The sequence below is a fragment of the Taudactylus pleione genome, unplaced genomic scaffold (assembly GCF_031769625.1).
Source record: "Taudactylus pleione unplaced genomic scaffold, aTauple2 ptg000479l, whole genome shotgun sequence".
Lineage (NCBI taxonomy): Eukaryota > Metazoa > Chordata > Amphibia > Anura > Myobatrachidae > Taudactylus > Taudactylus pleione.
Genome location: NW_028284881.1, coordinates 8,641,998 through 8,660,093, shown reverse-complemented (window position 1 = coordinate 8,660,093; position 18,096 = coordinate 8,641,998). Strand labels below are relative to the sequence as shown.

The 18,096-nt window shown below is 44.3% G+C and overlaps 1 protein-coding gene across 2 annotated transcripts in view; it reads left to right on the top strand.

Annotated features, from left to right (window-relative positions):
• HECTD4 (HECT domain E3 ubiquitin protein ligase 4) overlaps nt 1-18,096 on the top strand; it is a 333,766-nt gene that overhangs the window by 31,950 nt on the left and 283,720 nt on the right. For both annotated transcript variants that reach the window (XM_088449233.1, XM_088449232.1), the window contains exons 2-3: nt 63-577; nt 3,103-3,192. In XM_088449233.1, the coding sequence (XP_088305359.1) occupies nt 63-577; nt 3,103-3,192 (605 nt within the window). The remainder of the gene's footprint in view (nt 1-62; nt 578-3,102; nt 3,193-18,096) is intronic.

The following is an 18,096-nucleotide window of genomic DNA, read 5'->3' as shown; positions in this document are numbered from 1 at the left end:
TTTTTGGAAGTTTTTTTATTTTTTTTTTTCATTTTTTTTTATTCTTCCCTGTCATTTTTTAGATTTTAACATTTGAGACCAAGAACCCTTCAGAGTTAGCAGAACGCTTGCGGGCAGTGTGTGGGAACCAGAGCAATGCTTATGCACGTTTACTTGAGTACCGCCTCAACGCCTTGCGTGGATTATGGAATGCACAACGCCAGTTGGCTCTGGAAGAACAGCATGAAAGGGAGGGCTCCGATGAGGAAACCTTGGCATTGCTCAAGCGACAAGGCCTTTTACAGCAGCCAGAACAAGCACCATTTACATCTCGAATGGGACTCTTGCTGGTATTTCCACTCATCCAATCTCAGAGTAAAACAGACCCCTCTCTTTGTAATATAACCGCTGAGGTGCTGTTGAATTGCCTCCGGGACTGTCAGCCTTTGAGTCTGACTAAAGAACCTGCTGACTGCTTAAATGGAATAGAGTCTCTGCTTTGCTCCTGGTTGGAAGACACATCTACTTTGGGCCAGCATGTATCTTTCAAGCAGAAGGAAAACTCTGCTGCTGCTCTGGTTGCATTGGCCTGTGCTAGGTAAGCGTTCTCTGAACTGAATGTTACTTTGGTCTTTCTAGCAGCAGGTAAATATTATTTAACACTCACAGATGTCTTAATGCAACTTCGATCTAGATTGTGGTACATTAGTTTTCTGCCACTTAGTCTACACTGAAGACTTATTAAATACAGCATTTTGATATGCTGAACAAAGAACAAAGGGCTTTCATAGAAGTATTGTGTTTATCATTTAAAATCTAGTCCTTGCAGCCTATGAAAAGGTTAAGGATTATATATACACTACAGGAATATCGCTTTAATTGGAGACAGTAATACTATCTCTCTTGGGTTGGGTACGATATCCCGGTGGTGACCATCCCGATGGTCACAATACTAGCAGTGGAATCCAGACTGTCAAAATCCAGATGAATTTCAGTGAGTATTCTAATTCTAGCTGTCCCATACCACAGCCTAATCCTAACACTTCCTTTAGTACTCAACCCTAAAGGTGCGTGTACACGGTACGATATGAACGACATAGTTCAACGATATTTCGTTCATATAGTTCATTTTTATGCAGTGAATGACCAGCGATGCGCATTCCTGCATGAATGATAATGATATCTATGGTCGTCCGTACATGCAGGCCAACTTGCACGATATTGTCAACTTTGCATGTTCAGAGATGTTGCAGGATGACTTCACTGAAATATATCTTTAGCGGGCCATACACGGTGCGATGGCATCGTGCGATGCGATGGGGGATCCGACGTCCGACATATCTCGCGGTCGCCACAAACTGTGCGATTGGGTGGCCGGCCGACCGATATGCCGGCTACCCCCTCCCTCACCCGCATAGCGCTGCTTGGTATCGCACATCGCATCCCCTGATCGACTGAACCTGCAGTAAGATCAGGGGATGCGATGTATGACCCCACGGGTGCGTCCTCTGTCTGACATCAGGCCCATACACGGTGCTATACAGCAGCCAAATCGCATCACTCAGTCGGATTGCCTGCTTTATTGCACTGTGTATGGACCCCTTTTGAAAGACATCTTTAAAAGTCGGTGGTGGTACAGATTGTACCGTGTGTATGCAGCTTAACTCTAAAGGGGTACATCCACTAGGCAATATTAATGAACGATCACAAGATTCTTCAATCGCTCATTCATTGTGCATGAATCGGGCACTAAAATGTCGGAAACGACCAGCGATGCGCTCTCCCGCTGGCCGTTTCCCACATCACTCATTGCCTGAACATGCCGGTCAATCTGCCGATAACGACAGATTGACCATGTTCAGGGATGAGGATATGTCGTTCAGTGTGGGCACTGCACAGTTTAATGAACAATAACGATATCATTATCGTTCAGTCCTTCACTAGTCGGCAAGTGGATGTGCTTCTTAACCCTAATGCTGGCCATACACTAGAACGACCAGCCTAAGATGAGATTCATCTTAAGATTTCCCTTGAACTACCCAGCAGCTCAATGGCAGTCCCGGCCGCATGATTGACACACGATGTACATACGATCTCACGATACGATCGATCTGCAGTTTAGGAGGGAAGGTCATTGAAAAAACACAAACTTCTTCAAAATGTCACTGAAATTAAGCCGGTCGGACGCACGATGTATCGCATGCACAAATACACGGCACGATCTGCATACAATTACGATAGATAATATGGGCTGCACATCTGATCATACGATACATTTTAAGAGCGGCGGGAGCGCGCATCGGATCGTATCCTACTAAATACTACATGATTTGCACACAATTCATCATACGATGTATCTAAAAGTGGGCAATCGGGTCGAAATCGCACTAGTGTATGGCCAGAATTATACTCACCGTCGGGATTAAGTCTGTATTTTGACCATGGGGATTCTGCTGCTGGTATCGTGACCGTCGGGATGACCTCTGCCGGGATCCTGACTACATTGCTATCTAACATGAGTAAATCTATACCATATACATACAGTATATATCTAACGTGTAAAATAATATCTATACCACTGTCTCATAATACCTGATTCATAATACACATTTTGATCAAATTATGGATACATGTTTGTAAGAACTGGCGTCTGTATAGTAACAAAATGACACAAACCTGTCCTATATTTGGGTAGCTGTAGATCATATTGATAACCTTTTTCCTTTATGCACCCATGCCCCTTGACTGAGTGCTGTCAGTCCCTTAACAGAGCATATTAAGTTTTTCTGACTTCTGAGCCAGTATGAACATTTCATCACTATTGTCTATTTACATTCAAATTGAATAAAATTTTTATATTTCAGTAGAGATTTCTTATTATAAGTGTTGGCTTAGACCTACCTTAAGAGGTATTTTAATTGTTAGTTTTTATCTGATGTGCATCTGGTCCAGTTATTGGATGGCTGTATTATTTAATTGTATGTCTGTATGTGTTATATTATGTCTCTCTGGTAAACAAAAAACAAACATTTTTGTATAAAAATATATACTATAGATTTTTACCATGTTTTCATATTTATGAATTTCACCATTTTGATTACTATAACTTTGTTTATATTTTAGGGGATCATTGAAGACCTTCATTCATACTGTACATTTGCTACAAAAACAGACTGATTTAGGATCCCTGTCTGTAGCAGATGTATTGTATAGGTAAGCGCAAATTATTTGTATGCTGTCATTGGCAATATGATCGATTTTATGTTTCTGGATCAGAAGTAAAATATTTATATACTAGTGTCACAAGGGTATCCTGAGACAAAATACAAAAACAGTTTTGAGTGCATTGATTAAACGTCTCTGATATTGACTGGCCTGTTTGTGTCACACTGTCTAAGCTCTGCTGGTTAAGTGCATACTTATGATTCAGACTCTAAGGGCTGGCGCATTGTCAATATTAGGTGCAGTGGAGCGATTTATTTTGCTACTGCGCATGCACAAAAGCCGCACTGCACACGCGCGGAGATGGATTAGTGACAGTTGCAGAGCGGATTTATTTGCAAAGTGAGTGACAAGTAGTAGTCAGCGTTTGGGGGAGGTAACGGGGGTGTTTTTCAAAAATGCAGGCGTGTCTGGGGGCCTGCTATAGTCAGCCTCTGTGAATTTGTTTGCAGCTGCAGAGGCCTCAGCACCTTATGAGAGCTGCTCTGTCTAAGACAGCATAGACCTATTTAGAGGTTCCACGTACGACCAATGTTTCTGCTTTTGTACATAAGCGGCGGATGTGAGATGCCGGAGGTGGGCGTCTCAGTGCAGAAGATATCAGCTAAGTCATTAGCATATTTTCGTTGTCTCGGCTGTGCACGGATTTGCACTCGCGATGGAATTTGCGTCCATCTCTGAATCAGGCTCTAAGTGGTGTCATCAACTTGTATCATAAGTCATAATGTTATTTTTGTTCATACTGTATCTCCCAGAAATATACAGTATATGTACAAAAGTATTTGGCCACACCTGTTAATTATTGAATTATCAATCCGACCCGTTGCCACAGGTGTATAAAATCAAGCACCTAGACATGCAGTCTCCATTTGCAAACATCTGTGATACAAAATGGGTAGTTTGAAGAGCTCAGTGACTTCAAGCGTGGTTTTGTGATAGGATGCCACCTTCGCAATAATACGGTTCGCGAAATTTCATCCCTGCTGGACTTTCCACGATCAACTGTAAGTGATATTATTAGAAAGTGGAAGTGTTTAGGAACAATATCAACTCATGGCCTGATTCAGACCCGATCGCAAGCGGGTCGATGGTGGCCCAGTGCGCATGCACATGACGGAGCCGGCTCTGTCGTGCGCATGCGCGAGACCCGGATAGTGACGGGCAAGCCGTTGCTCCGGGTCTCGTACCAAAGGGGGCGTGCTGTCGATGTTGAGTGACAGCACGCCCCCTCTGGTGGGCGGCCAGGAGCGTGGCTGAGGCGTTCCCATGGGAACGCCTACCGTCTGGGGCCGGTCCCACTGACATCACAAGTGATGTCAGTGGGAGTGCTCTTGGTTCTGTTAGAGCCGAAAGCACTTTAGGGCTTGCGGCAACGAGACCCTACTACTGGTTTCTAAGTTGCAGCATGAAAATAGCGCGGTAAGACTTGACAGAATCCACAGCATGCAATACACAGCTTCACCGCAGGATGGCCATTGCTGCACTGATTAAAACTGAGTGCTGAATAATACAGCAGTGGATGGATATGGCACTACAGAATAGAATAGTACAGTAAGCCCTGACAGACGGGCCAATCACGTACAGTGCTGCAGTGTAAACAGTGTCTTTAATACAGTATAGTAGTGTTCACTCAAGGTCCAGTGGCGGGCAGGGAACCGGACCTAGAGAAATGGCACATCTGCGCGCACCCAAAAAGGGGGTACAGCCAAGGAAAAGGGGGCGTGTCTTTAAGTTGCGTCTCCTTTTCATTACTTTAGGGACCGTGCCCGGCACTTACGGGCTACCCCCAAGCTCTGCTGTCAGTGTGAATAGATGCTAGGCGCATGCACCCGGCATCCATTCACCGGCGGTGACCACTACACCACAGTTTTCCCCACCCGATGGACAATGCGACCCGCAGGCTGTTTCAATGGACATGGTGCAAAAAAGCCTAGCGGAAACCCTGAATACAGTACTGTAGTAATACTGCACGGCAGGCTATTTTATGAAAGACTGCCCGTGAGATTACTTGTGCTATGCATCTTGTTCTGCAAGCACCTAGCGACAATTTTGACAGTGATGTGCGGCAATCACACAGTGATGGCATGCCTTAGAAATGAGCAGTGGGGTTTGAAGGGCGCTGAAGGAAATCATCACTGAACTACAAGTCTCAGCCCAGAAAGAGGTTTTTTTGGTTACAAATTGACTATGCATCCTCTACAGCAAACTTGCGGCAATTTCGGCGCTGCTGTGCCGCTAGTAGCTTGTTGAACATGATGCTGATCGGTACACGTAACTAAATGCCGGTCACTCCTGCAATATAGATAGTCGTGTGCAGAGCTCACACAGTGATGGCATGCCTTAGAAATTAGTAGTGGGGTATGAAACCATTACAGAACATCTCAGCCAAGAAAGAGGTGTCTGGATTACAAACTGGACTGTGCATCTTCTGCAGCACACTTTCTGTAATGTCAGCACTGCTGTGCCGCTAGGAGCAAGTTGAACATGACGCTAATCGGTACACATAACTACTGTAAGTGTTGGTTACTGCGTTGTGCAGCGCTCACACAGTATTGGCATGCCTCAGAATGAACAGTGGGATTTGAAGGGTGCTAAATTAAATCATCTCTGAACTACAAGTCTCATCCCAGAAAGAGGTGTCTTTGGATTACAAACTCACTGTGAGTCTTCTGTAGCACACTTGCGACAATGTGGGCACTACTGTACCACTAGGATTTGGACAGAATGAAAACGCTAAATGAAATAATAAAATAATATGTGCAGCAATGCAAAGCAAAATGTGTGTAAGTGTATAGGAATAAGTGTAGCTATTCGTCAGATCCACAAGTGCTGTAAGAATACAAAGTAAAAACATAGACTGAGACAACCTGTTTATAGCCCTTTTTTGGAAAAATAAATAAATGTTATCTCCAGACTGCAATCAGAAATCGTCAGGCTAAAATGAAATACTTTCCGTACCTTAACCTACTTCTAGTCGACAGTTCCTTCTTTTGAGATGTGACCTTTCCCTTCTCAGAAAGCGCCAACGCCGCTCTGCCTCAGCTTGTACATCTGCCGGATGGCTTCTGTTTATATTGCCTTGGCCAAGGCGACTGGTAGCAGTTGTCCGCACCTTTCCACACCGGAGTACAGGTTCCGATGCATTCCCCGTGCAGCAAGGCTTAGGCTATCCATGGTGGAGATGTCTTGTTCATGTATAACAACAATCCGTTTCGTCACTTTGTGACTTTTTAAAGGTGCCACTAGGAGGTTGATGCTAATCGGTACACATAACTAAATGCCGGTCACTGAGGCACTGTAGACAGTGATGTGCGGCAGTCACACAGTGATGGCTTGCCTTAGCAATGAACAGGGAGAGGCTGAATGAAACCATTACTGAGCTACAAGTCTCAGCTCAGGAAGAGGTTTCTCTGCAGGGGAAGCAATCGGGAAGCCGACTGCCTATATACCGGATTCCCGACTGTCTTATCCCGGCAAGGATTTCCCCGCATTTCCCCGACGCCGGGAGACCGGCGCCCGGCATCACGATCGTAGTGATGCCGGGCACCGCGAGCAGACAGCCGCGGGGGAGGAGGGTTAGGTTTAGGACTCCCGGGGGGGACTTAGGGTTAGGCACCCCCCCGGGAGAGTTAGGGGTAGGCTAGGGGGAGGGAGGGTTAAGGTTAGGCACCCCTGGGGGGGACTTAGGGTTAGGCACCCCCCCGGGGGACTTAGGTTTAGGTAGCGGGGAAGGGGGTGGTTAGGGTTAGGCACTTGGGGGGGAAGTTAGGGTTAGGGTTAGGCCATGCGGCCGCCGGTATTTCATACCCATTCCCTCTGCAGTCAGCACTAAATGATAAATTGATAAAAAAAACCCTCCTAATATTGTGTACTGAATGTGTTCCATTACAATCATATTCACCATACAAAACACTATAGAACAAGCCACGCACACACTTAACATTGACGCATTCTGTAGTCTCATCCGCAGCAGTCGTAAAACAGACATTTGCCACAAGTTTGCAGCAGAAGACACATAGTCAGCTTGTAATCCAAACACACCTCTTTCTTGGCTGAGACTTTTAGTTCTGTAATGGTTTCATACAATGCTGTTCAAACCCCACTGCTCATTTCTAAGGCATGCCATCACTGTGTGAGCACTGCACACCGAAGTGACTGGCTCTTACAGTAGTTATGTGTACCGATTAGCACCATGTTCAACTTGCACCTATCAGCATGGCAGTGCCGACCTTGCCGCGAGTGTGCTGCAGAAAACGCACAGTCAGTTTGTAATCCAAAGATACCTCTTTCTGGCCTGAGAATTGTAGTTCAGTGAAGATTTCATACAGCGCCCTTTAAAACCCACTGCTCATTGCACGTGATCGGCATTGTTTACCTAGCGTTCCCGCTAGGCTGTTTTAGCGGGGCGCGGTGCCCTGCCCTCCTTCTGGAGGGCAAAAACCACCCTGCCCTCAGAGCCTGCGGGTGCCGTCTTCACCCGCGGGACGCAGTGTTCCGCGGGTGGAGAAATGTGCGGTGACCTGGTCACCGCCGGAGAATAGACGCCGGGCGCATGCGCCCGGCGTCTATTCTCCCTGTCTGCAGCGCTTGGGGGCTGCCCGGCGTGTCTGTAAGTGCCGGGCACGCCCCCAAGTATGACGAAAAGGGGACGCGTCTTCTGGACACGCCCCATTTTCATGACCACGCCCCCTTTTCGGGCGCGCACGCTCCGGCGCCCTGCCTGCCGCCAGAGCTAGAGTGAACACTATTTACCGATTAGTGACATGTCCGAAAGCTCCTAGCAATACAGTAGTGCCGAAATTTCCGCAGGTTTGCTGCAGAAGACGCACAATCAGCGTGTAATCCAAAGACACCTCTTTCTGGGCTGAGACTTGTAATTCAGTGATGATTTCCTTCAGCGCCCTTCAAACACCACTGTTAATTTCTAAGGCATGCCATCACTGTGTGAGTACCGTACATCACTGCAGAATAATCACAAGTTGCACAGACTTTTCTAAAGTGAGGTGTTATCGTGCTGATACTTGTATCTAGCATAATACACAGTAATACACAACTCTGAATTGTTTTTCAAAAGTGTACACAGGACTCACACACGGAATAATTTAATCCTTTATTACACACTCAATTACAGCTCTTGATCCATGTTGAACACGCTATTTTATAGCGTACCTAATGTCAGGTTCAGTCAGCCAATCAGTGGGCGGTTCCACAGACAATGTGTTGTCTTTTTTTTATGCATGAGCAGTGCAGTTTATGAAAAGCGACATCTGGTGGACAGAAAGTTGTATTAAACACTCCGGCTTTTCCAGCGTCTCAGTACGTTAGAATGCCACTTGATACGCCATGGCACAGCTCGATTAGCAGGGCGTGCTACTCTACATGGTGTATGGAGCAAAGATGTAGCAGGACACATCTGTAGCAAAATAAGAAAGGTCAATATTTCCAACAATTTTTGTGGATAATAGTCTCTGCTTTAAAAAAAACAGTTGTTGGTCAGTGTGGTGTGACCACAAATGCTGTTTCAGCAGATAAGTTAGAGATGTGAGTATAACGGAGAGCATCGTCCTGCTTTTCTGTGGGTGGTCCTCTAACCGCAAAGGGGTCCTGATGTTTTTTTGGTGTTGGTCTGGGTCCCCAGATGGACTGGTTAGAGGTGATTAGGAGAATACAGTACACAGAAGCCCAGCATAAACACATACTGCATTAACACCTGAGAAACACCAACTTATTATGGAAGTTCACCGTTGGTTGCATCCCCAAAACAGCAGTTGTTCCCAACAGGATCGATGTCTCACGGTGCGTTTAACCAGACCACCTTTGGCAACCAGGGCCGACGAGAGCCGCGCCGGGCCCTGGTCACGTCACGTCGCGTGGCCTAATCACGGGGAGTGTGACCACACCCCTTTAGAAAAAATAATTAAAAAAAATGTTGGTGATGTGTGCCCCTCAGCCTGGCGCACAGCCAATGGGGAGCGCGATCAGCGTGATCGCTCCGCCCATAGGCATAGGAGACTTTTCCGGCTGCTGATTTAGTAGCCACGAGCAGTCTCCCAGTTCAGCCCAGCACACAGCAGCGTGTGCTGGGCAGCTGTGACTTAAGAGGGAGGGGGAGCGGTGCCGGACCCGGGCTCCCTCCGGGCCCCTGCAGCAAGCCCGGGCCCAGGTAATTTTTTATCCCCCCCCCCCCCCCTCTCCTCTCGGCGCCTCTGTTGGCAGCATCTTCTGAGTAGACACCACCAACAAGAGTCCCAGAGGGCTGATCAATCAGACTGGATCGCCCCCCCCCCACAGTACACCCCTACAAGAAAACCGGCAGCAGCATCTCTCAGTCACCTCTGACCTGTCTACCTGGGATCCAGACCAACACCGAAAATTACGTCCGGTCCCCTCTGCGGTAAGACGACCACCCACAGGGATGCGGGACGCCACTCTGTTACACTGACACAACTAACTTATTGTCACGTTTGGTGGGCGTGGCTAAGGCGGACATGGAGTAACACGCATGGTGGCATGCTGTCCGTCAAATCTATCCTGTCTCCTTATCCTGAGTGCTGCCGTGCGGTGAACGCTGTAGTCAGCCGGTGTGGGAAGGTGCAGTGACTGTGGAGTAGATCCGGTTTTAGAAGTCAGAGAATCTCTTGTACAGCCAAAATCTTTGAGCGGCCTGTGCATGCCAGGTGTGACACCAAGCAGTCCCAGTGCTGGCAGTGTGCACTGCCGCGGCCATCAGTGGTGGAGGATTCGCCTGCAGCACCACACTTACCTCCTCCCAGTCCTCTGATATCTCTCTCTCCTCTCCCCTCCCTATTTCTCTACTGCCTTCCTCATTTGCATTTGGAATCTGTAAGAGGCTGTGCACTCGTGCTTTCTGATGTTCATGGCCTGCATTATGGGAACAGCATCCCACGCTGACTAGAATGTTGTGCCTCTACTTTTGCTCCCCTGGCACCTGTGGATGCTGACTTTCTCTCTGGGTCCTCCTCAGTCTCCTTCACAAACGCTACATGGGAGTCCACTGCCTTCACCTGCAGTCACCCTGCAACAGGTACTTGATGCAGTTTGACAGTGAGAGACGGGTTACAGCGAAAATAAAGGAGTTGCAGTCGGATTTGTCCCTTCTGTGTCAAGATTTGCAAGTCTGTGAACGTTCTGATGTATCTATGGCTCACCTTACCACCTAATGGGTCTCTTTCTCTCCACTTATTCCTGCAAGTTGAGACTTTGGAGTCCCAGGTGTCCAATATGCAGCAAAAGTCGTTGGATCTGGAGGGGAACATTATATGCAGTAATAATGTAAATCTCGTACAATTGTTTGACACGGGTGACTGTTTCAACCCTGCGGAGTCTCTAATACATTGGTTATCCCACTTTGCTACTACAAGTGTTTACCAGGGACCCACTAGGAACCTATCTCCTGGTATCTTCCCCTGTACCCTCCTTGCTGGACTGCTCCACTGTCAAGACCGACGTTCTTAGACTTGTCCGCATTAGAGGCTTTCAGGACTGTCCTATTCATGTTTACATGTTTTCAGATTTCGTTATGAAGGTCCAGACAACTAGTGCTCAATTCCTCCTTGTTCAACGACTCCTTCAAGATTTCAATTCACTCTATGCAACATTGCCCCCGTTGGGTAATTACATATGCACATGCCAATTTTCAGAATTTTATTTATAAAGATTCTTTTTTATATATATTTTTCTCATTTCACTTCACCAAATTAGACTATTTTGTGCAGATCCATCACATAAAAGTCAGGTAAAAAAAATAAAATTACAGGTTGTAATGTATACTTTTGCAAGGCACTGTATATAAAGCAACAGAGGTAGCGCTGATGGACAAAAATACACACAATTTAATATATCGCAGTAAATCATAAAACAATAATAAGACAATGTATTAATAAAATGCAAAATATGCAGGTTGCTAGTCTCATCAGACAAAAAAAATGTTCTCTCCACAGTGTCATTAATATCCCCCATGAGTGAGTTTTTCCAGTTGATATGTATAATCGAGGATGAGTTCTCATAAGTAGTCTCACTGATTTAAAGAATGTTCTATCCGCTGAATAGGGAAATTATGCCTTATTAGGTGTTGGCACAGACAGTGGGGAGCTGGGTGGAATACCTCCGGAGTAGATGATAATAGAGTTGCCGTGGTATATTACCCGTCCGCTCCTGCGGCTCACCTCAGCTCTGGTTGCCTTCTTGCTTAATCGTCTCCGCTGTGTGCTCCCAGTCTGTGCAAGTAGGCACACAAGATCAAGTGAGCATAAAGACGCCCACTGCTGCCTTCTCACCTGCGTGCGACAACGCACATCTGCATAATTATCTGTAACATCTGCGCACATCTGTGGCCATCTTACCCTTGCTGCAGTTATGACCTGCCGCAGCCTTGGGAGCTCTTCTGACATGCAGAGCTGCGTATGCACTCGCAGTGGCTAATTTATGCACGCCATTGTAACAGCTTTTAAACGGACAGACACGTCTGCATTCCTCAGACCACCCCCCGTCACCACCCCCAAATGCTTGACAACCTGTCACTCTGCAATGGATTCCTTTGTGCGTCCACACAGTGCGGCTTATACGCATGTGTGATGGCAAACAATCGCTCAATTGCATGCATAATCGTCTTTGCACCTGTCTCTGAATCAGGCCCCAAGTTAGGAGATATTGGTTCAGTTTTGCTAATTGGCTTTATATGTTAGAAGTATTTTATATTTAATTCTGTAAAGTACAGGCAACATGTAGGGAATAGCAAAGCAGCAGTAGAACAATGTTTGGTGAAGTTAAATAGTCTAGTCGTAGTGTACAGAATGGATTTTAGGACCAAAACCTGGTTAGGGGGAAGGCCAGTATAAGGGATCCATAGATGTCATAGATATCTTTCTCTTCCTCTCCAAACTTTCCACATCTGCCTCCCCCCTCCTACAAGCCCTTCACCTTCAGAGCCCAATTCAATGTTCTTAAACTCACTTACAAAACCCTCATCCATTCCTCCTCCCATTTTCATCTCTGACCTCATCTTTCTTCACTCTCCCATCTGCCTTCTTTGCTCAACAAATGCATGTCGCCTCTCCTGTCAACTGATTACTTCCTCCTACTCCCGCTTTCAAGATTTTGCCCGTGCTGCTCCCTACCTCTTGAACCCTCTCCCTCCTCCTATCAGAGTCTCCACCTCTCTACAAGTCTTCAAACGGGCTCTCAAGACCCACTACTTCATCAAAGCCTTCCAGCTCTCATATTAAACCCGCTGCTACATGCTCCTTCCTCCCTGTCTACCCCATCTGTGTTACACCTGTGTGTCTGCCCCGCCCCTTTAGAATGTTCGCTCTCATGAGCAGGGCACTCTTGTGCTTCTCCTTATACCGTCATCTACTCCTCACTCGGGTGCCTAACACCTGGTTGCTTATTTGAGAGTTATGACCACTAATGCAGCAATGTATATAAACCTTTTCCTTGTCCTTGTCTTGTCTTGTATTGTATTGTATTGTAAGTCACTTGTTGCTTGTTCACTTATTTGTCTATGTACTTTGTAAGGCGCTGCGGAACACTTGTGGCGCCATATAAATAAAGGATAAAATGTATGAATTCTAATAAAAGATCTGATTAATGATTTGTACACTCACAGAACCATTGGAATATGATAAAAATGATCTAGTAAGCTTATGATTGGTCGCTCTTCCTTAACCACTTGCCTGGCACAGTCGTATCAGATACGACCATACCAGACTGGGCTTTCCCTGACATGGTCGTATCTGATACTACCAGTCATTAAAGCTCAGAAGGCGGCTGCTGGAAGATGATCTTCTAGCAGCCGCCAATCTCAGAGGGACCTCCCGGTCCCTCCGCACTCTTCCTTGTGCTCGGCGCCCGCACCTCCCTCACCCGGCGTCTGCAGAGAGCAAAAAGCAGCCGCCGGGAATATAGCCATCAACAGCGGAAGATGGCGCTGTCATCTTCCGCCTCTGCAAGTGGCAGTCCGGATGGACACGCCCGGCGGTTGCAGAGGTCAGAGCAGCCGCAGGGAAAAAGCAAACCAGCAGAGCGCTGTCATCTTTGTCCTCCTCCCCTGCCATGCAAGCGCCGACATCGCTGTGCTGGTATGTATTTTCCCGGCGGCTGCTCTGACCTCTTCAGCTGCCGGGAAAATAAAGACCAGCACAGCATTGTTGGTTGCGCCATCCACTACCTCCCTCTGCCCTGTGCGCGGTGGCCGGCGGAACCTACTCCCGGCGGCTGCAGATGTCAGAGCAGGAAGAATACATAGCATAGGAAGTGTGCCATCTTCTTTCTCCTCCCCCCGCCATGCAAGCGCCGACATCGCTGTGCTGGTACGTATTTTCCCGGCAGCTGCTCTAACCTCTGCAGCTGCCGGGAAAATAAAGACCAGCACAGGGATGTCGACGCTGTCATCCTCTACCCTCCCCTGCTCTGCAAGCGAGGGCCCGGCGGGATCCACACCCAGCGGCTGCAGAGGTCTGAGCAGCCGCAGGGTAAATAAAGAGTAGCACAGCGCTGTCGGCGCCGTCCTCAGCTACCATCCCCTGCCCTGCAAGTCCAGCGGCACCCACACCCCCTGCAAGCTCCACCCCCCACAGTATACCCTGCCTCAATATATATATATATATATATATATATATTGTGATATATATATAGTGATATATATATATATAGTGATATATATATGTATTGTGATATATATATATATATATATATATATATTGTGATATATATATATATAAATATATTGTGATATATATATATATATATATATATATATATATATAAATATATTGTTATATATATATATATATATATATATTGTGATATATATATATATATATATTGTGATATATATATATATATATATATATATATATATTGTGATATATATATATATATATATATATATATTGTGATATATATATATATATATATTGTGATATATATATATATATATATATTGTGATATATATATATATATATATATATTGTGATATATATGTATATATATATTGTGATATATATATATATATATATATATTGTGATATATATTGTGATAGATATATATATATATATATATTGTGATATATATATATATATTGTGATATATATTGTGATATATATAGTGATATATATATATATATATATATATATATAAAATATATAGAGTCAGGTGCTTAAATATTGGGACATTGACAGAATTTTCATATTTTGGCCTCTATTCACCACCACAATGGCTTTGAAATGAAACAAACAAGATGTGCTTTAACTGCAGACTTTCAGATTTAATTTGAAGGTAATTACATCCAAATCAGATGAACAGTGTAGGAATTACAATGGTTTCTATATGTGCCTCCCACTTTAATCTAACTTTCACTTTTTAATAGTTTGTTGCAAATCTTTTGTAGGCAATTACAGCCTGAAGTCTGGAACGCGTAGACATCACCAGACGCTGGGTTTCATCCCTGGTGATGCTCTGCCAGGCCTCTACTGCAAATGTCTTCAGTTCCTGCTTGTTCTTGGGACATTTTCCCTTCAGTTTTGTCTTCATCAAGTGAAATGCATGCTCAATCGGATTCAGGTCAGGGGATTGATTGGCCATTGCTTAACATTCCACTTTTTAGCCTTAAAAAACTCTTTGGTTGCTTTTGCAGTATGCTTCGGGTCATTGTACATCTGCACTGTGAAGCGCCGTCCAATGAGTTCTGAAGCATTTGACTGAATATGAGCATATAATATTGCCCAAAACACTTCAGAATTCATTCTGCTGCTTTTGTCAGCAGTCACATCATCAATAAATACAAGGGAACCAGTTCCATTGGCAGTCATACATGCCCACGCCATGACACTACCACCATGCTTCACTGATGAGGTGGTATGTTTTGGATCATGAGCAGTTCCTTTCCTTCTCCATACTCTTCTCTTCCTATCACTCTGGTACAAGTTGATCTTTGTCTCATCTGTCCATAGGTTGTTGTTCCAGAACTGTAATGGCTTTTTTAGATGTTGTTTGGCAAACTCTAATCTGGTCTTCCTATTTTTGTGGCTCACCAATGGTTTACATCTTGTGGTGAACCCTCTATATTCACTCTTGTGAAGTCTTCTCTTGATTGTTGACTTTGACACATATACACCTACCTCCTGGAGAGTGTTCTTGATTTGGCCAACTGTTGTGAAGGGATTTTCTTCACCAGGGAAATAATTCTTCTGTCATCCACCACAGTTGTTTTCCGTGGTCTTCCAGGTCTTTTGGTGTTGCTGAGCTCTCCGGTGCGTACTTTCTTTTTAAGAATGTTCCAAACAGTTGATTTGGCCACACCTAATGTTTTTGCTATCTATCTGATGGGTTTGTTTTGATTTTTCAGCCTAATGATGGCTTGCTTCACTGATAGTGACAGCTCTTTGGATCTCATATTGAGAGTCGACAGCAACTGATTCCAAATGCAAATGTCACACCTAGAATCAACTCCAGACCTTTTACCTGCTTAATTGATAATGAAATAATAAGGGAATAGCCCACACCTGTCCATGAAATAGCTTTTGAGTTGATAGTCCCATTACTTTTGGCCCCTTAAAAAGTGGGAGGCACATACAGAAACCATTGTAATTCCTACACTGTTCACCTGATTTGGATGGAATTACCCTCAAATTAAATCTGAAAGTCTGCAGTTAAAGCACATCTTGTTTGTTTCATTTCAAAGCCATTGTGGTGGTGAATAGAGGCCAAAATATGAAAATTCTGTCAATGTCCCAATATTTATGCACCTGACTGTATGTGTGTGTGTGTATATATATATATATATATATATATATATATATATATATATATATATATATATTTCGGGTTGGTCCACACTCACGTCCTCATAGTTAAATTGCTGGGGTAGCTTACCCAAAAGGAAGTCCAAAAACCACCCGTAAAGAACAAAAATATGCAAAAAATGGGGTGCACTCACCAGTCTTCCAATAAAATCCTTTATTTAAATGTTACATAGCAGCAGGTATCATAGTATGTCGACGTTTCGGTCCCAAGTGTGGACCTTTGTCAAGATGTATTACAAAGTACTGACAACCCATTTATACCTTCACAGTACACAGAAACACCACCCACTCTAATTACTAAACCCACCCCTAATTAACAAGTATAACATAGAAACAGACTATAAGCATAAAAACAATACCTGATCTGATGGGTACACACCTTATATATCACATATTAATCTAGCATAAGTATATCCAAGGCATATATACACTTTAAAGTCAATGACAATAACCTGATGCCTCTGTAGAGCATGGTTAAGCTGTCCAGCCGCGTGCGTTCCACCTAGGAAACACTTCCGGTCGGTGGAGCGCATATCCGGCTGAGGTGTAGTCATAGAAACACAGCATACAAAATAATGCAGGAAGTCACCTGACCACCGCGGTATGTTACATCCACACAACATTAAAGTATAGGGGATGACAATGTGCGTTCCACCAAAGGAAAACTTCCTATCGGTGAGACACAATGCCCATCCCATTATCACTAAGGCAACGATATAAACAATCAAGATAGTGATCCATAGTGCTTTCAGGTATCAAACAACTGTGCAAACATCCTATATTGAAAAATATTATACAAACAACACATCAAAGTAAAACTTAATATCACAGGCTAAATATAGCACTATAGGCAAAAGTTGATAAATAACATGCCCTATTCATTATAAGCCACATAGAAAAAAGACCGCAAAAAATAATGAAAAAAATGAAAAAACTACAAAATGTTAATGAAAAATATTTAAAATAAAGAAAAACGTATATCCATTGAAAAATATATTAGCAATAATCCAAGGTGGTGCACCCCAAAGAGAACCAAATTTATTATAAAAAAATACCATAATGTATTGCCTCATTGAGGCCCCGAGGCCAAATGGTGTCCAGTTTGTTAATCCAAACGGCTTCTCTCTTTAAGAGCATTTTCGCTCGATCGCCTCCTCTTCGGGGTGGTGGCACCCAATCGATGATCATACATTTGAGCGATGCTAACAAATGATGGGCTTCAAGAAAGTGCCTGGCTACTGGTTTATCGGAATCCATATTCACTAATGCACTGCGAATAGAAGACCTGTGATTCGCCATGCGTTCTCGAAAAGGGCGAATAGTCTTCCCAACATACACCTTTGAGCATGGACAAGTCAAGATATATATCACATGGTCTGTAGTACATGTAACCCGATGTTGAATCTTGATTCTTCGCCCTGTGTGGGGGTGATGGAATCCTTCCCTTACAGACATGCTCCTGCATGTGGTACAGTTGGCGCATCTGAAGCAACCGGTTTTTTGATATGATAACCATGTTGAGCTGTCCCTCATAGGATTCAAATCTGGACGCATCAATATGTCCTTCAGATTGCGACCACGTCTGTAACTAATTAGCGGTCTATTTGGTAATTTATTACCCAAATTCGGGTCTGAAGAAACCAAGTGCCAGTGCTTGTTAATGGCTTTACGAATGTCCGTACCCGCTGTGTCATAGGTAGTCGTGATGACAAAAGGATTCTGGGGCCTTTTCTTCTTAGCAGTTTTTTTATCACCAGTCAAAAAGATGTTTTGTGCCCTAGCTAGGCATTTATCAATGGTTGGTTTGTTGTAGCCTCTTTCCAGAAATCTTAGTTTCATATCTTCAACCTGAGATAGTGAATTCAATGAATCCGAATTATTACGGAACACTCTCAAAAATTGAGACACTGGTAAGCTCCGTTTTAGAGATTCTGGATGGTGGCTCTTGAAAAATAATAATGTGTTGCGATCTGTAGATTTTCTATATAGCTTATAACCATACCCAGAGCTGGTTTATTTTAAATATTTTTCATTAACATTTTGTATTTTTTTCATTTTTTTCATTATTT